We start from the raw sequence: 20622 nt of genomic DNA on the forward strand, positions 1-20622 counted from the left end.
ATCATGTCCACATTTAAGACAACTCTCAAATGTACTTTAATTAAAGCAAGTCAGCTGCAAACATTAAAAAGATAACCAGACTGCATTTCAGCCATTTTCAACTCTTTCATAGTTATCAAATAAAACTAGCTACTGATACATTTTGCCAGCGACAGCCGAGTTCTAAATGGTAACTTTATTCTCATTGGCGGGGCTCAGCTCAAAGGGGGAATTGCTCTGCATGTTTGTGATAAAGACAGTCCAGGGGATTAACATGTTGTGTTCAGAGAACAGGTCATTTTAGATAAAGTCTTTCTGCATTCTCTCTTTTCTGTATTACTTTCTACATAAAACTCTCAGCCAGCGTCTCAACAGCCTTATAAACAAGTCTAAAGACATACTGATGCACTTTGGCTGCATCTCTCTTAATGATGCAGCCAAAGTGCATCAGGCATGCAGCAGGGAGAGGCAGTGCTACAGTAGCACCATCTGTATGTAATCCTCTGTTGATCTTCATGTAGTGCTACTGCATTTCTCAGCTAGCCAGCTCGTCTTGTTGCCCCCAGAGTCTTAATCCCTCCTCCGCCTGTTGTGTTTCCACTCCACTGGGGACCAATCGCACCAATTCCACTCATCTAGCTTGATAATTAGTGACAATTGTAAAAGTAATTTACAAACTCAAGCGATGCCATTGAACAAATGGTGCCAATTAGCTAGAGATGCTAATGTGGGCAGAAATGCGGAAAAAGCAGCTTTCGACCTCCATTACAGTGAGAGGGGGAGGGACAGGAAGCTGTCCTAGTCGTGTCAGGAGCAATTGTCCAGGGAGGAGAAAGGAGAACATATTCTCATTGCTGGTCTGGACTTGTCACCATGATACAGAGTAATCCCACAAAACAAGTAGCCTACAAGTATCGTGGCCAGAGCAACAAGATTTTAATGTACATTTAAGACTATTAACTGATGCCCTTATTTACAGTCAGCGACAGTCCAACAGTGTGTTTCAGCTTCTACATCATCAGCATAGCAAACAACTCAAGCTTTGCTTTTTGGAAGAAAAAAAAACCTCCCACCGTGTCAGCTGAAATTAAAAGGCTGTGTGCACGAGAAAAGTGCATCATTATCAGAGCACTGAGATGCTGTAGGTTGCTGCAATCACAAATGGGTGTGTGATTTTGTTTTTCTTTATCCAAATATCCCCTGCCTCTGCCCTCATTTCACCTTGTCTGTCTGGGATTTAAAATGACAACCTTTCAGCTAGAGGTTTGACTGTGTTATTTGAGCCCCTTTGGTTGAAGAATACCCCTCTCTCTATTGCGTAAATCAGAAGATCCACAAAGCTGCTGGTGTGGGAACGAAAACTGTAGATGTTGCAGACAGATTAAATTTAGGTCTATTTGTGTTTTAGGTTTTAGAGAATATCTTGAAGAGGCTCATTATTTGAGGTTGAGGCCCCACTGTCTCATTATGAGTAGTGTAATTGTTGCTCGGTTCAATGCTTCGAGCTTTCCCCGACCTGAAAAATAATCAGTAATGTGACTAATCCACTGTAAGACAGAGGAAGCCTCCTAGTTAATGGTATGGTTTGGCCTTTGTACAAACCTCTCCTCTCCATCCTTCCCTTCATCGCCCTCCTTCTCCAGGATTAAAAAACAGGAGGTGTACTCCCATTCTGTCAGTCATTTTCACTCTTCCTCCTAGGCCTCAGCCTCTATCAGTGTAAACAGAAGAGGGGAAGCGGTGTTTGGTGTTTTCCCCCGTCTAAAAACCTCCTTTTGGTGTCTCTTTGATCCCAGGCGCTGGAATAATAATTGCTATCACTTATGAAACAAAATGACAAGCGCTGCCAACAGCTTAGCAATGCAAATACAAAAGAAAAGAGAACAGAGTAATGGGGATAGAGGTCTATGAAGAAGCGTTGATGCTGTCAGTATGGGCTGTGTAGAGGTCCTGAGTGTGCAGCTGAGATGCTTCTGAGTCAATTCTGGAAATCCTGGATGATTTATGACAGAGAAATATTTTTATTTTTTAGTACATGCATTCTTTTAAAGTGCTCATCCATAGGACTGTGCATTATTTGTCATTGCCGATTTTTCTGCACGACAAAATCACTCAATTTTTCCAGTTTTGATTGCAACTGAAAGAGTTAATGTCCAATGACTAACCTAAAATGGCACAAAGGGAAGGAAAAAAAGAAAAAAAAAAGTTTGCCTAGTTAAAAACTGAAAAAAATCAAAAATCAGAAATCATGTATAATTGATTATAGACTTTTTGTCAGGGATTTTAAAGCTTTCCTGTTGAAGTTAATGAAGCCTTGAAAGTTCATGCAAACAACTTTCAAACCCTCTGTACAAAGGCTGTGTGACTACACCCTGTGAATCATTGAAAGACAATGCCATACATCAGACTGGTGAGAAAAAGTAACACTGGTGGATCAGGGCTTCATCCTATAGCTGATAAATAGACAAAACATTAGAAGAGAAGAACCAGACGGAGGCTTTCTGGGACTCAGTACTTTGATTAAAAAGGATTTAAGAGTCTGTGATTCCATTCATAATCTTAATCATGTATTTATATATGCCTTAATTACAGAGCTCACTTAGACATACATACTGTATATCTCTTTGTGTACTGCATTTAAGTTTAATAACAATTAATCAAGAGCTAAAGATCGCACTGAGCCTGCAAGTGAACATTGAAAAAAAGTTACTACAAGAAGCCCTTCCTGAAGAAACAGAGAGCCACACTGGGAGCTGAAGGTTGGTCTTTCTATCTCACATAAAGTGGACATAGCCAAAGCAGCGATGGCTGGATGCTGGTGATTCAAACAGCATACAGAGAGAAATGAAGGGACTGCATGGCTCCTCTTAACTCTTTAAAGCTATAGTAGAGGATAAGCCTCTGGTGCTTTTCTCAAGCTTCCTCTGACATCTTCTGTTGATGTTTATTTAAATGGCGCTCAGATCGGTGTGGAAATCATCCCGTTGCGATTGCCCAGCAGGACACAAAATAGCTGGGCTCTGGAAGGGAAACAGAGAAAGAGAGAGAGAGATAAGAATATTTCTAAAAAGGACAGAGGAAGAAAAACTTCAGGGTTTTATGTAAAGGAAGGGATTTGTGTGAAATGTATTTTGTGTAATGAGACGCTCCAATTCTGCTCTTTGAAATAGTGTTACCTGGAGCTGAAAAATAAAAATCTCTGCTTCTGCCTGTCCCCCTATGGACCTGGCTGTTCTCAGCTTATACTGGGTCTATCCTCCATTTCACAAAAACACTCAGATGCTATATTTTCTCAGATTTAGTCGTCAGGTATGGTCGTCAGAAGAGGATGCCATTTCAGATCTCCTGCTGGGAGATTGCTCTGTCTTCTAGGACATTCTGACACAGAGCGTTAATAATGTAGCTCTCTTTTCATCGCACTCACAGGCACAGCCAGCGACCCTATTGCCATCACTAGGTTTGTTGAAAAATCCGTTATACTGCTTTCTGCTATATTTGGTTATATTATATAATATAATGTATTAGTTATAATAAAGACATATTTCATCTGTTGTCTCTGCATGGCATGTGGCGGACATCCATTTTGCTCTGAAAACATGGGAGCGCCAGGGTTTCTTTTGCGTGATGAGCATCATGACCGCCCCTTGTCTCAGCATCCTCAGCACCCTGGCCCATTTTCTGGCAGCTCATTCACTTTATTGCTCTTCGCTGATGGCAGCACTTTGAAGTGTTTGCTAAAGGGGGGTGGGGTGGCATGTGCGGGGGCAGGGGAAGTTTAATTGGCCGTATTAGCTGGTTGGCTTCTCTTTCTCTTTCATGGTGCCCCCTCAGTCACACTAAGTCGGATTAGGCAACCTAGAATTTAGCCCCCCGCCCTCCCTCATTCCAATCTTGATTCTGTGCTGGCAGAACCGGGTTTTGTGTTGAGTTTTCTCTGAAGGATCCTAGTTCATCTCCTCCTTTCAAAATTAGTTTTGGAGTTTTTTATCTGGGGAAAAAAAAAGACAATAGACATTTTCAAACTCAGGTCCAAAGTCCCCTCTGTGTTTACATAGACATGAATCTGTTCAAGCGGACTACAGGAAATGTTAAATTTAGTAACTTCATCCCTGTGCACATGACACTGATTGACAGGATGCCGTGGGTAATGATGTGTTCTGTTTCACAATGTGTCACCCACAGCAGTCGCCCTTGGACAAGTTTTGATGTTTGTTTTGTTTGAAATGCCTATAGACTCTTGTATATCCGACATGACATCTCCCACAGTGTGTTTGGCTGGATGAGGCTTCCATGTGGAGAGAGACAGTCAAATCAATCATTTTAAAGGGCGTAGAGATGGGGGTGGATTATTTGAAGCTTTTTTTTTCCAAGCTACCTTTTTTTACTGGTTCAATTTCTGCATTGATGTTTTGCGTGAAAATGTGTTGTGGGACTGACACACTAAAACCTCTTTTATACCACAATTAGCAGGTATATTCAGATTTATCAAACATGAGAGCAGAGGAGTTTGCTTGTCTGTTTTTCTTCCCCGGTGTAAAGATCAGTAAAGATCTCTCACCTCGCTGTCTTGCCAAATTAGCATGTTCACTCAGGTGACATGTTTCCATCACTGCCAATCGATGCCGGAGCCAATTGAAACCGTCTTCTGCAGAGTCCTTTTACCCAGGAGTGAATGCAGATTGCATCCATTCCCATTGCAGACAAAAGCCAGATGGAAAAGAGGCTTTGGTTACTATTTAGATACTAGTTTTTAGATAGTATTACACTACATACAGTCAGTGGAGAGAAAATAAGTATTGACCCAATTATTACTCATGAAAACAGACTTGATTACAGTTTATAACACATTCTATAGCTCCATATATACCCTTTATGATGCTTTAAAAAAACTATTTAAGTGCTTAGAGAATGATCATTACTAAAAAAAACACAGAGAGCACTAAATCTTATATATGAGGCAGCATGTGATATGACACTCTAACCTGAACTAAAGAACCTATGAGGGAGTGGCGCCCATTCTCTGAGCATAGTAGTACAGTGTTCGGGTTCCAACGAAGGGAGGTTGATATCACGGCTAACCTTGGCTGTGCGCCCTGCATGGCTGCCCCTGTAAGCCATCAGTCTGCTGAGAGTCTGACTGAAATATTAAAGGGCCTGTCTGCTGTAGCACCTCACCACTAAGCAACCCGAGTGTCGTATATGTCATAGGTACGGTGTATTTGTAACGGATGGAGCCCAAGGTGAAACAGGACTATTTTCAGTTTAATTGACACTCATATTACCATCAATCCTCTGATGTTTTTATCCGTGACTGATGTGACCTGGCTGCAGTTCATTACATTTGTTTGCAGGATGAGTATTTAATTGAAAAACTGTGACAGTACAAATACATCCTGTTATCATGAAAGAGATGCCCTTGCAGCATTGAATCTTTCTTTTGTAGATAAGCACACCAGACACTGTGCTGTAATCTCTCTTGTTGTTCATGCAGCACATGCATGCTGGTTAGATGATAAGTGGCCTGCAATACAGCAGCTAAAGGATATTAATAGTTATTACAACCTAATCAATGATTCTGCACCTTATCACTGTACATTGTTGACACAGGAAGTGCCCTAGATGTTGGAGATAAAAGTAAGGCTTTGGGTGAGAGTTGAAGGGTTGTTTAATTTTACTGCGCACATTATATTTCATAACCATGACAACCAACCATGACAACCATCCTTTCCCAACTTGAGCTGTTCTGACACCTTTTTCCCTTCACTTATTTTAATACGAGTGATTGTGTTCCAATCCGATACCAGCACATGTATAAAATAACATCTTAAATAAATAAATCTCACTACAAATATAGTGAAACTAATACACTTTTTGTTGTTGATGTGGTATCAGATTTGTGTACCGATGCCTGACCTGGCATTTTCAATATATCTGAGGCACTCTCCATAACTAACCATATTCATTTTTAACCTTAACATTAATTTAGTGTAATCTGGGGTTTTGACGATTCTAATTTCCAGTGAAGATCATGCTACAGGTAGCATATTGCTTCCAATGGCGAATTATGTGCATAATGAGCACAGACACTGGAGACCAGGATCCACATAACAAGTCCAACTTGCTCAACCTTAAATTCCTTTAAAAAATGAATGTTTGCATATAAGTAGTAGTAATCAGTTTAGTTGTAATGTATTTCAATCAATCACATGTTGATTCTGTAATGGAATAAAAACAATTGCACAAAAATGTTCATTCAGCTCTCCTCACAGCTGTTTCACGCTTCAGTCTCTTTGTGCTCTCTATGTAACAGCAGCAATAGAATAAAGATGTCCGGTGTATGAAAAAGATGGTATTAGGCAGTGGAATGTGAAGGTTGATTTGTATTCATGTGACACACTTCAGTATGTAATCAGAATGACCCTACGTGCTCACACACACACACTCTACCTCCTCCTCCTCCCCCTCCTCCTCTCCTTCCTCCACCGCCCAGGCTAACAAATCTGTTTGGTCCTGAACCCTCCAATGAAGGAAGGCAGTTGTGAACGATCTGAGGCAGAAAGACCCCTGGGGCTGTAAACAAGAGAGAAGCAGGGATGGAAAGAGACAATAGAGAGAGATGAAATAAATAATGAGAGTCTTTTTAAAAAGTGCTTTTAAGTTATGATGAAACAGCAGTTACTCCAGTAAAACATGCTGATAGGGGATTTTAGGTTTTGATCAATTGCTGTTGCGATCATTCAGGAGAAATTTTATTATCTGATCATTTTCAGTATGGCTGTGTGAATTTCAACTCACTTTGGCAAACATGTTCAATGTCCTGACATCTAAGATCCCTGAATGGAAAGAAAGTTGTCCTCCCAATAGTGGAGAGAAAACAAAAGAAGGTGCTATGAGGGCAAAAACAGGGACATTACCATTAATAACTGATAACCTGAAACCCCACAGCAGTTCAGCAATTTAATTGTGCATGTGTATTCTAATCTAGTCCTGAATTAATGCTTAAGAAACGGGCCCTGATTACACCCAAGTGCAGAAAATGTGGATAACGTTGACATCGATGTGCTTCCTCCTTTTAATTTTAAGTCTAGAATACAATCACAAAACAGAAAGACTGCTTCCCTCTTTTCCCTTAACTAGCTGAGAACCCTTGCTGTGAAAAATTAAATCAGCAGCTTTTCACAGCTTTATTCTAAACTTTTCCCCTAATTCTCTTTAAAGGTCCAGTGTTTAAGATTTAGGTGAAAGGGATTTTTGGCAGAAATGGAATATAAAATAATCCTTGTGATGTTTTCACTGGTGTGTTTCATCTAAATTGAATGAATTGTTGTTGTTTCTTTCCCTGGAATGGGCCCTTTATATCTAAGAGCTTTATATTTACATGGAGGGGGGTCCTTTCTGTGGAGGCCTCCATATTTTTTTACTATTGTCTAAAGTGGACAAACTAAAACCTTCTGAGTTTTTGTGACAACTGAAGTTCACCACAGGTTCTCTTTTATGCTGGATGTCACTGAATTCTACATACTGAACATTTAACATTATAATGTTGGCTCACATGGATATCCATGAAATTGTGTAGATTCATGGTTCCCAGAAGATGCTCACTGTGTCAATTCCTCGACATATTTCCTCTGTGTCATCAGGAGGCTGACACGTTTGGTGTGAAATATCTGGGCACACTGAACGAAGTTAGAAAAAGAACCTAAATATTTTGGTACAAATCGAAATTGGGTCCTGTTAGTTTGCCTTTCATTTATAAAAACGACAACAGTAGATTCTGGGTCAGATACATTTACAACAACAGGAAAATGTCTGGAACATTCAGGCGAGGGTTTGAGGCCTAAGTAGCGCATGCAGGGGGCAGCTCATAACGTTTAAAAAATTGGAATCATGTGTTTTTGTTTGGAGCACCTTAACATCTGCCTTGGCCCTTATTGCCAAAAAATTGAAATCTTCTTTTACATGTGTATTTTTCTTTTAGTTTACCATCTGTTGCCTGTTAGAAATGTAGTCAACACGCCCATTTGCTCACTTGAAATTCTCACATTACCACCAAAGTTAAAGGACCACAGCAGATGGACAAGCTCAACATTATCTATATCAGCATGTTAGCATCCTGGTGTTTGCATTTAGCTCAAAGCCCTGCTGTATACAACCTCACAGAGGTGCGAGCATGAGTGTATTCTCTCCGTCTTCTTTCCTGTGCCAGCGATGCACACACAGTAAGATGTACACGGCTCCTCACTCCTTTGTGAGTTTTTTAGCTATCATTTTTATACCTACTCAGCTACAAATGTCTATACTGCGAGTCTGTGAGCAGTGAACTGCTCATGTTCCATGTGCAGACTGTGAAAATATTTTTTTCTCTTGGGAGCACAATGAAGTAGCTGTCTGTCTTGCTACCCAGGCTGCCATAAATATTTATAAAGAGGGAATCATTCAGGTTCAGTGCTGCCTTTGAACTGATTCATTTTGGTGATATGCAGATTGTCTGCTAAGTAACAATCACCTCTGTCCACAGGCCTCTTGTGACTAATAATTTACCTCTCTGCTAACCCCCCACTGAGACACTTGTTGCCTCCCAGTTGCATGACAGGACATATTAGCATACAGAGGCTGCACCCACATCACTGATGCACACAATCATCAAGCCATTTTGTGGGTTGCAGTGGCTGAATGTGACTCTCACTCTCTCCTGTGATTTACATGCAAACTCTGTCAGATGCTCGACGTTGGGGAATCGTTTCATATTCTAATGCCGCAAGAAAACATATAGCCGTCAAGAACACAGTTGCTGCTGTGGATGCGTAAGCTGTTGCTTCTACTGCTGAGTTCAGGATGCAAACTAGCTTCCATAACAATGCCACCACAAGGTTTTTTTTGGCTGTTTCTGATCACCCTGCCCTGAGAGAAGAATGAAACCCTTAACAGAGTGGAGACTTGTTTGGCTCTGAATGTCTTCTCAGATTGCTGCATTTTTTTTTGTTGACAATTTGTGTTTGGTTACATAACAGGTAATGAAATGTAGCTCCTGCATTTGGTAAAGATCCTTACTCTGTCGTTGTCATAAATCAAGGAACAGACCTGAGACAGGTCGGCTGTGGCATGATGTCATTTTCCATCTCTTTTCAGACTTGTGTAAAATTGCTTCGTCTGTCTTCAGGGAGCTTAAAGGGTAATGTCTTGTCAAAGATATAAAAGCTGATAGTGCACTTTGGGAGCAGAGTCAGAATAACAATTTCGGTGTTTTGTTTTATTATCATTCTCAGCATCAGTACCACACATACACAGCAACACCAACTGTAATTGGTTCAGTGCTGTGTCATTGCAGATAATGTTCGCCGAGGTGTGGATGCTTGATTTTAGAGGACATACAAGTGGCTTCAGATACAACTGATGGGTTTACAAATGTCTGTTTATTTCTGTTTCGACTCCGCCTCAGTGTTAGCCAATAAATACCACAATAAAGAGAGAGCATTTTGTGCTGTGTGTGGCGATTGTAAATTGTCAATAGCCTACATTGAAGAGGACCATAAATACCAGCTGTCAGAGTGCTCATATTTAGCCACAGTTGGTCACCATCAACTGGAGAGGAAACAACATGCAGTCAAGAGGTGTTTCACTGCACAGGGGCTGCTATTGAATTTTATGAGAAAAGGGATGAGTGTTGGTTTGCTGCCGGCCTGCACGGCTGTCACATGTTCATCATGTTTGTCTGTGAGTGGGAGGTTGAGTGGGCAGGTTGAGGCCATTCGTCAGTAGAGTTAGTTACATGTCTTTCCCTGTGCAGCAAAGGGAGCTTTCATCTGAGCTTCGCACACACCCTCAGGGATTCTTCACACAATTGTGGCATTTGGCAATTAACTGGCCTTTTTATAATGTGACACTCGCTGTGTAGGTTTACACAGTGGCTAGCTTGACTAGTAACCTCAATGATTTTCAAAAGTGATTAACTGATTCAGCTAGAGTTTGCTATTTTGAAATAGTGGCGTAGCATTTTGAGAATTTGGAAGATAAAATATTTTTTTGTTGAATGGCAGCAAATGAACCTGTTGCAAATAACTACTTTTGACAGACTAATGAAAAATGCATTAAACATTATGACAGTAGGTGGATATTTGAGTCCTGCCGACCTCTTGTCTTTGCTTTACCACAGGGACAATGTTTGCCTAAATTTCACTGTTTTCCACTCTTCCCAAGACTGCATTTGATTAATTTCAAATCCATTGCTAACTAGAAGCGGGGCCTTGCCTCAGTAAGTTATCCTTCCTGTGTTCTCTTGTTCATTTTACATGTCCTCAAGTTAATTCCAGCTCTAATTAACTACCTTTGAAAGAAATCTGTGTGATAATTACCTCAAGAAGGTGGAACGGAAGCAATCACACTTTGCACAATTTATTACCCACCACAGGGAAAACCCTACAGAGTCACCGCTGCCTTTTCTTCTTTTTTTCACCTTCAGTGTTCACTTCCGTTTGTAGGGACACTTAGACACATTCTTATGTGTTTTTGTCACGTATATTTGCAAAAATATTATTTAAAAAAAATTTACTGTAAAAAGAAAAAACAAGAGCTGGAATAAATAAGCTGTGCAGGTGAGACCAGAAATACCTGTTTTTTATAAAAACATATCTCCTGCAGCAGAACCAGGAATAACAATGAGGAAATTTCCTACTAATAACATATTGTCAGTACTCAGGCTAAAGCAAAGGGAAAGCAACCATAATGTGACTTTACTGCTCATATCCAACCTGTATCAATCTTAAAACACAGGTCAAGTTTAATTGACACACACAAACACATGCACACACAAAGTGTAGGTTTGATTAGACTATTCAGGGGACTATTCAGTCAGGGATTAATAGTAATTTCCAGCCATAAGAAATTGTGGGATTGATTGCTAACAAAACTATAGTCTATGTTCTCTCTATAGAAAAGTAACCAGAATTACTGTCAGTGACTTTGATAACTTTAGTATTGTGTAAGGCATATGATGCCTGACCCTAATTATGTCTCACAGATGGTTGACCTGAGAGGTCTGAAGGCCTCTGCAGGAATGTTTTGCTTGGGTTAGAAGTTGCCATCCTGTCTCTGGTGTAAATTCAACCCTGAAAGTCTCTAATCTCATGAGGATAAATTGATTTCTGTTCCCATCCATTTGGTATAATACTCTTACGGTAGTTCAAGTTTTCTGTACGTTAGACATCAAATCTGTTAAATAACCCATGAATACATAATCACTTATCCTTTACAGAAGAACATGTCCATTCATGTTGTACCAGTAAAAATCACATCTGCAGATTTTCCTTTCAGGATGCACATACATGGTACGTGCTCTACAACTTTAACCGATAACTGCCGCATTGTGGCTTGAGAGGTGATATGCAAACAAAAGTACAAAAGTACTGCCCTGCTCTCTGCAGAGTACACAGTTTTACCACCCCAGTAGATATCACACTCTTGGCTGTGTCACGGTCCTTATTGTGGGTCCTCATGGTTACATTAGAGAGGGAATGGGAGGCTCGTAAATAGATTTTATTACCCAAGAAGAAGACAACAAAACACACAAGGTCATATGTCTGAAACTAGGAATGATGTGTCTATTTCATAGATGTGAAGAAGGAGAAATAAATGATTTATACAATCCTATAAACATTTTGGCAATTGTCATTTCACAACTTAGTTCAGGAAGGAACACACACATATACAAACGAACAACCTCAGAATGAAAAAGTCGTAAACAGTAGTAAAGCTTATTTTCCTCCCGATAGTGTTGAGGTGTTGAATTTGCTGCAGCTGTCTTTGTCTCCAAGCAGCAAAAAAATGTGTATATCTGTATTTCTGGATAGACTGTAGTTGTTCTCACTTTTCTATCCTGTAGGGTTAGGGTTAGGGTTGACCAAATCACCAATCAGCTCCTGCTCCTGCTTCCCATCCTGTATATGAATACAATGTATGAATAGAGAGTTATCTGAATATAAGTGTGTAATAATGAGTTATAGTTATAGTATGGGAAGTTTCTAGGTGATTTTTGGGCCCTGTTTTAGTTTAAGTTCATTGCGATTAATCTTAGAAGGTTCTGACTCATCAGATGTAGACGGTGGGTATGAGCCCACCTTTTGGCGTCTATTTCAGGCAGCATTCTCCTCTTCTTCTGCTTCTGGCCCCTTAATATTTTAAAATCCCCTTCAGTGCAGGAAACAGCAACAGCAACTTCAGCGTTAGTAACCTACACACTAAAAGGTTTTATGACAGATTTAGATCGTGCAATGATATAGTCATTATACGTGCTTTACTGTTTTTTGTTATGTTTGAATGAATTGATTTGTGGAATCAGTCATTTTAATAATCATAAACATGAGGGCTGTTATTCTTCTAAAAATCTAGTTAGAACCAATTTGAAACGACACACAATTCCTTTGAATGAATGTGAATACCCCCCCAACCTCCGGGATTTAGACACCGGTGGTGGTGGTTGATAATCCTGATATGATGATGAATGACTCTGCTGGACTCAAACAGGGCTTTGGATGAAACCCCTAAGGGGTTTGATGTGGAGGCCTGTTACATCGGATCACTGAAATTATGCAGAGAAGAACAAATGTAGAATTAGACAACAACCACATGATTGGCTGGATGAGATTGTGGCAGAATCTGATTAGTCATGGAAAATTCCGCAGCAGAGAGAGAGAAAGAGAGAGAATTATAAGTGATTGAATATGAGGAAGTTTTCCTGTGAACTTGTGTTGAGCTTCAAAGTCTGGAATGTTAAATCAGCTTGTCTCTGAAATGAGGCTAGTTCAAAGGTTAGAGTGCTTCCTTTATTCATGATTGAGGCCTGGTTAACTGATTCAACACTTTAACAATATCTTAATGAGCGAGTGTTTTTGAAAACCCAGGAGAGTAAGGCCACACTGTCTCTGCTCCCGTTGAGTAAATTACTTTGACTTTTAAACTCTGACAAACAGATGATGCATGTGTCACACTTGATAAATTGATTTGGCTGAATTAGCTAATGCACCTGCACCTTGCATGAACATAAAACATTTGGTGCACATTTGCTGGGATTGCAGAACGTCAAAAGGAAGGGACTTTGAGTAATGCCATCTGTGGTTACATATCTCCTAGAGAATCATGGAGAGATATTTACTGCAGTGACATATTTCTGAAAAAATAGAGGGATGTTGGCTGGAGAAGCATTTTGTCAGACAAAACGTTGAAGTATGTGAGCAGTGAGATTTAACTAATGTTCAAACGACAGCATGTCACAGTGATATAAGACTTTTCCATAAGGAATAATTGGACCAACTGGTGAATTTTATATATATATATATATTTGCTAGTAGTGCCATGCCCTCAGATGATCAACTACTGCACGTTCTTGCCAACTTCTTTATGAGATGTAGGTGTGAATAACACTTTTTTAGACCGTGTATTAAGGCAAATTTAAAGTATCTGTCAGAGTAGTTCTTTATTATCACCATTTGGATAATTTTTATGTGATCAAGTTATTGTTATTATTCGTCAGTTTTCGCTGTATATTTTGCTCAATGCTCTCATTTGTTTTCTCAATGAGAGTTGGAGAAGAGGATACTACAGAAATGTGCTTGTATATTTTGCTATCAATATAAGGATTACCCTGTTTCCCCAGGGTCAATGTGAGCACAGTACAGCTCTCCTGTCTTTAAAAGATTTATTGTTTTGATTGGCCACTTTTCTGTCAAACAGTGACAGGACGACTGCAGCAGAACCAGGAAAAAAGCTGTAGCTTCTCTGGCCATGACTTGCTACACTAACATTAGCTAGTCGACCTACTGAAGCGCAGCTAGTTTATGGCAGCTGAGCTGTAACATTCAGTGTGTGTGTGTGTGTGTGTGTGTGTGTATGAGAGAGAGAGAGACAGAGAGAGAGAGAGAGAGAGAGAGAGCAGCCATTTTATGTGACTGACAAAACAGAAAGTTGCTGCATGGAGATTAGACACGTCACATTCTGCCTCACAGGTCAGCTTCAGCTCTGTATTTGTTACTTTCAGAGCTGTGGTGCATCACTGCTACGTTCTGTGCACTATCAAACACAATGACTTTAACTATCAAGACCCCGCAGGTAACATTTAATTCAAAGTTTTTTAGTTGGTCAGATTATAAAGTGAATTACATGTTCTTTGATAAAGGCTTTTTTGTCTCACAATTATAAGCGGCCAACATTTTCTAGAACCTACAAACACATGTGTTGAGTTAAAAATAATGTTTATGTTTATGGGTCCAACAAACCTGCAATGTAGTTTCACATTCAGCCTGTGAGATTTAATCAAATCCAAGGCAATTAGAATATGATGTGAGTTTACATTACTTTAGAACTGAAAGCTTTCATTGGTCTGGGCAATAAAACAATATCAGTAATTATTGAGATGTAATTTACATCAACAATATAACAAAAGGCCAATATGTATTAGTGTAATGCTTATGCACTTTCTAAGAACAGTGAGGAGGTCTTACACGTAATGGATCAATCTTGGAGTCTTTATACATAAAAGAAAGAATAATGTGACATCTTTATTATGCTTCATAAAATAAATTGTAAAAAACAACTGAATAGAATAAAATGTATAGAGAAAACCAGCTGTTTCCACAATGAGCAGCACTTTAGCGACTGTGAAGAGAGAAAAAAGAGAGGGGGGGACCAGGAACAGTTGTGTTACCATCATATTTAAGCTCTGTCAGACTAGTTGTGGTAATGAAAATAATAATATTCAGTTGCACCTTAGTGTCTTCAGATGTTTCACAGTCAGTATTTGAAATGGCTAACAGGGCAGAAGGAGTTTATGAGTCTATTAATGGTTTTGAAAAGGAATCTGGAATTATGATGAGTGCTGGTGATTAGTTCTGAGAAATAATTTGGTCTTGCTTCTTTACTTCTTTCAGTGTAAGAAATCAAGAGGTCTTACACAAGTAGTGGATATGCAATGGATCTGCTGCATGTCACATTTGTCTGTTGTTTACACAGGCAATGTGCCTGTAGCATGTCTGTAGCGGAGCTGCAATGTGAGTTCTGTGGTGTGTTCGCTGTATTTGCTTGAATAAAAATAAAGCTATAAATGAGACTAATTGCCAGGAAACTACGCAATGAAACCGTGCATCTTCTGGTCCTGCGATAACACTAAAAAAACCTTGTTTAAACAGTAGAAACGCTGTAGTGCTTTTACTTTGAAAGGGGTACAGGAAGTGTTGCAAATATTTATGTTTGTGACATAATCAACAGATAAACACTAAAACTGTGGTGAAAGATCATTTTCATTATCTATTCTTCTGTGAAGTGCAAATGTCCATATCTTCCTATCTTGCACTAATTAGTTAAACATTTTTTAGTCAAAGTTTGTTTTGAAAAACTGAATGCATGTGCATCCAAGCCTTTCCTATGAGGATTCAGTGAAGGATTTCTCTTGATGTTTGAAAGCAAACAGTGCTTAACAGCATGTATTTTGGCATTTGCTTAGTTTAAAATTTTTCACTTTATTAATTACTATCAATGTGCACTTTAAATTGTTATTACCTCTTAATATCCTGTTTGAACAGAATACATTCAAAGAAGTAACTCACTACTTGAGTACATTTTTATGAGATACTTTTTTACTCTGACTCAAGTACTTATTTTTGCGAGTTCTTTTACTAATACCAGAGTCATTATGATTATAAAGTAACAATACGTTTCCTTGAGTACTGTTTCGGTCTCTACCCACCACTGCTGATATCATGCTTTATGGCCAGAAAATAATAGTGTCAGTGCCAATACAAGGGTTTAGAAGCAAAGACTTGATTTAAGGTAGATGAAGATGTCTGTATTTAATATGATGAATACAAAATGTTTAAAGCTATATCAAGGTCTGATTTAATTTACCTTCTGTATGAACCAAAAAAGGTTGTGTAGAGATGAGACATAAAAAGAATAGAAAATAGTCGAAATTTGTCTCATTTCATTTCCCATTTCTCTTGAATAAATCAAAGTTGATTTAATAGAGAGAAACGAGGTAGACGTTTGGGGGGGTAATGTCTAGTGCTGAATCCCATTCAGTCCATAAGCGACATCTCAGATGATAAAAACTCTCTCACAGGCCGTTGGGCCTTTTCATCACCAAGGTAACATAAATGCAATTTTCAGGATGCTCTCAAGTCAAAAATTACCATTTCCCCCTTACTCTTCAGAAAAACTTCATCTTCCACAGAATCAGGTTTTTGTGTAGTTTTTGAGTGCTGTGGTTTGGACCAAGGCCAGGCATTCCCCAAGGCCTCATCCATCTGGCACTGAAGTCTGATCAGATGGGCTTTCATTCCATTTCACATCGAATTAAAAAGCAGAACATAATACATAGGATCCATTCAGGGTTATCTTTTCTCAGTTTTTTAAAGACTTCTACCCATGACTCATCTTGACCCTCTGTGCAATGATTTTATTTCAAGTGTACTGATGTCTGAAAAAGTGTTGTGTGAGTATAGCCTGTGCAGTGTAGTGGAGGGTCAGAGGCATTAGGGGAGTTCTGGAGGTAGTCAGCCAGTGAAGACCTGTGCTCGGTTCCCTGACAAAGTGGATGCTCAGGTATTGAAACGCATGTATAAGAGCCAGTGCTGTGAATAAATCGTTGCTCACATGTGTTGCTTCATCAGAGGACTCCTCTCCCCTCTGCACCACCCCTCTGCAGCTGAGGGTGTATAATTTGATATGACTGGGTCTTGACTACAGTTTTCTATGTAAGGTGAGGAAGAGACTCAACTTTGTGGGTAAACAGATTCCCTGTCACGTCTCTACTGAATCATCTAGTGCTGACTTCATATTCACTTGCTGTCCCACCCCCCCTGCCCAGAAGATTGCAGTTGTCACAGCTCTGTGTTGCTTTTCCCACAGCAGTAATAGAACAGAAAACTGGATCACATTGTCTGACAGTAAATCTTGACTTTGAATTTTGATTAGAGGCAGGAAATCATGTTCGGTCTTGTCAGGTCTGTGTTGTATGACACCGTAAATTTATCCAGCATACCCAGTCCTGCTGCTCCAGCACCAGCTGTGCTCATGATGATTTAAACATATATTAGTATATATTGATGTTGGTAACTGATCGTGTTCATATATCATACGAGAATATTTAGAAGGCTGTATGAATAGGATAATTAATAAACATGGTTGAGTGAGAGGTCACGTTTGACAAACTCATTTCACATCACTTGAGAAATGAAAGCTAAGGTTCAAAACAGACTCTTGTGTGTTGGTTTGGTTGATCTGAGCTGATGTAAAAGCTATATGTCAAACTCAGGTTTGTTAGTTTTGTTGAAGCGGAGCAGATTTAAAATAGATTGTTTCTCAGCAGAGCGCATACCTCCACCAACGCCTAAAAGTCCTCTCAAATTCAGTTGAGTTGCACCAAATTACACAAACACATAGATATCAGTCCCCTTATTATGTCTAATTTATTTCATCACGATCACAAATTAAATATCGACAAAAATTTTGAAAAATACCCTCTTACAATGTTAAAGTGAAAAATATGATCTTCGATCCGCCCCCTGATACGGATCTACACCAAAATGTAGGGAGTTCTCTCCTGACCCATACCAAATCCTTCCACCATGTTTTGTGGAAATTCCTTCAATTGTTTTTGTGTAACCTTTGTTACAAACAAACAAACGTACAGGTATGAAAGCATAACCTCCTCGGTCGAGGCAATACTAGCAGATTTGTAATTTTAGAATGAAGAAACATTACTGTTGTATACATCTGTTGATTGTGAACCTTCAAGAAAGTAAAATCTGTATAAGCAAAATTTATAGGCTATATATTTTCACAAATATTTTGATAACCATGGTTACAGTCAAGTGTTTCCTCATTAAAAATAGTAACATTGTTATTAACCACACTGTATCCTCCCGTGATATTACAGGCCAGCCATTAGGAGCTCTATATATTTTATATATATATATATTATATATCATGTTGAGATTGAGCGTGCACGGAGGAGAGGCTGAGAGAAAGTGGGGAATGGAGAGGCTGAGCAAATCAGTATGTTTTCTCATGAAACAATAACACTTACTTATCAATATTATATTACATTTTATATTATTACGTCAGATAACCTTTACTGAAGCTCCACATTTTAACTTGTGAACTGTTGGGTAACATGTCATCTGTCTCCTCTTCCTCCAGGTCCAGTAGCTGTGATAAGTGGAGAGGAAGACTCTGCCAGCCCTCTTCATCATGTCAACCACGGGATTATTACCCCCTGTACTCTTGATGCGGGTCCTGATGCGGTTGTTATAGGGATGACCCGTATTCCTGTGGTGGAGAACCCTCAGTACTTCAGACATGGGCACAACTGTAACAAGCCAACTACCCGTAAGTAGCATAGCTAATATTTCTCTTTGTTAGCAGTTCATAGTGGGAATGTGTTCTTCATGTCTACTGCTGCCCATCATCACATATTCTTTGATCTCACCTTGGTAGAGGTACAAAGGGCCCCTTGGACCAGGTTGATGTGGTTGGATATTTTAAGTTTATAAGACACATAAGACACACAATCCTTCACAGTGCAACATCTGGGCGAAGAGCCAGATACCAATAACCATGTCTTTATGTGGCTCATTCCAGCCGGTTCATCTCCAGTGTAATTTGCTGTTTATCTTTACAACAAGAAGTGCCAGGGCCCTTGGCAATAGTGTCATATACAGAGCCATTGTGATCATGTGGTGTTTGCATATGGTGGCACTGTTCCAGATTTTTCATATAGAATCTGTTGACAAAAGCAACCCTCTGGTGTTCAGACAGCTCACCTTCCACTTCACCTCACTCACTCTCTCCCGGGATTTAATACTTGTTGGGGAAAAGACAAGACAACTTTAAGGCCTAATTACTCACAATTACATCAACTGCTCAAGAGAATCAGCAGAAAACAACTGGCACCAGCTGTTTCCCCAACTGGATTTAGTCAGGGGAAACGCTCCCCTCCGGTCCAAAAGGCAGCTGACTAGATCTGTCGTCCCTGGTTCCTCTCAGCTTTAAAATGCATTGTTTACATCTTGGCTCACTCTGAAAATGGCCGTTGGTAAGGCTGAGATAAGTTGACTTCTGAATCAGAGCCAATGAGGAGGAAGGAAATCCCATTTGAGGTGATAAATAAATGACGAGTCATATGTATTAGGAATAGCATGAATTGTTAATGGCCAGCCAGTGACTGATTTATAATGTCTCATGCCTTGCACAGGAGATCTGATTGTGAGCTAATGAATAAATGACAACGGGCACAAATGAAACTCTCTCCCGATTACGGTGAACCTGGAATTGAAAGTCAGAACCTGAATTTCACCCTATGTTCTCCCTCTCAGAATGCAGCATCATCAGTCTTTTAGTCTATTCTTTTTCAATTTAATTCAGAGTGCATGCCTGAAAAAGGAAACTGTAGGAAATGGACCCTGAATTCATCACAAGGTCATAATGGCCACTGCTTTCTGCCATGGGCTTGAAAAACAAAATGGCTCTGAACGGCTTCTGCCTCTTGCAATCGTTCACTGAATATGAATATATGCTTCCCCCTAAGGACACACACACACAGACAAAGGAAAAATCTGTGTGTATCCATGGGTGTATATCTACACTATGTGTGTGGGTGTACAACAGTGAAAAATAATCTGTGCATGTACGTGAATGTAGGCTTTCTGTTAGTGTGGCTTGTAAGGTAGAATCTATTTCCCTCAGGTAGCCCCAGGTCCCCGCTGGGTCCCCTTTGTCCGGCTGGCCTCTCATTCTCTCTTTTCTCAGGCTTCACATGTCAACCAGAGATCTTCACTCAGCTCAAACACTGCTGCTTTATTGATGGTTTGCCACCAATCCATAATGTATTCATTCATTTACCTGAAAGCTTCTTATCCAGTGTGCTTCCAGGGTGTCTTCCACACAAACACGTGCACATACACACACACACACACCTCTTCTTAACCAGGGCCATTGGTAGTTCAGGTCAGTCCCAGTCTGCTTCCACCACTGGCTTTCTGGGTAATTTAAAGTGTTCCTCACTGTTGGGCATGCACTGTGCATATGGAAACCCTTTTTAACAGTCTGTTGCTGCTGTCTGCCATGCTGGCTTCTGTTAAAACAGCTGCATGTGATAGGAAATCACCTGCTGCATGACTCACACCAGTGATCCCAGCATGTCTCACCAGATGTATTATTCATGAGTATTTGATCTTCAAGTCAATCCTGCCAAATATATACTGTATGTATCGTTCCATCAATTAAAAAGTTAGTAGTCAGCTGAAACAGAGCACACAGTAACAGCAATTCTGTTACTGTTTCTGCTGTGAATTCTTCACTCCATGAAAAAAAAGAACATAAAAATCATCCAATCGCAGTTGTCCTCCAGCTGAACTGGCGACATGTACACATGCATTTGTAAACAAGCTCGGCAGACTGAGGGCATTACAGCAGAGCAAAAGAGTTGTCATTCTGATGCCAATTTAAAAACATGGCGTGCATGCAATGGGTTCATCTTCGGGATGAACCAGTGGCCTCAACTTATTGCAGCGGTAAACAGCCGATCCGTGACTGATTAGGACATTCGTTGAGATCAGCTTTTTTTTTTTTCAAGCCAAGCTGAAAAAAGCCAATCCT

The 20622-nt window shown here is 39.8% G+C and overlaps 1 protein-coding gene across 5 annotated transcripts in view; it reads left to right on the plus strand.

Annotated features, from left to right (window-relative positions):
• ntrk3b (neurotrophic tyrosine kinase, receptor, type 3b) overlaps positions 1–20622 on the plus strand; it is a 159532-nt gene that overhangs the window by 104320 nt on the left and 34590 nt on the right. For all 5 annotated transcript variants that reach the window (XM_020079640.2, XM_020079643.2, XM_020079641.2 and 2 more), the window contains one exon: positions 18166–18354. In XM_020079640.2, the coding sequence (XP_019935199.1) occupies positions 18166–18354 (189 nt within the window). The remainder of the gene's footprint in view (positions 1–18165; positions 18355–20622) is intronic.

Source organism: Paralichthys olivaceus, chromosome 1, assembly GCF_024713975.1.
Source record: "Paralichthys olivaceus isolate ysfri-2021 chromosome 1, ASM2471397v2, whole genome shotgun sequence".
Taxonomy (NCBI): Eukaryota; Metazoa; Chordata; class Actinopteri; order Pleuronectiformes; family Paralichthyidae; genus Paralichthys; species Paralichthys olivaceus.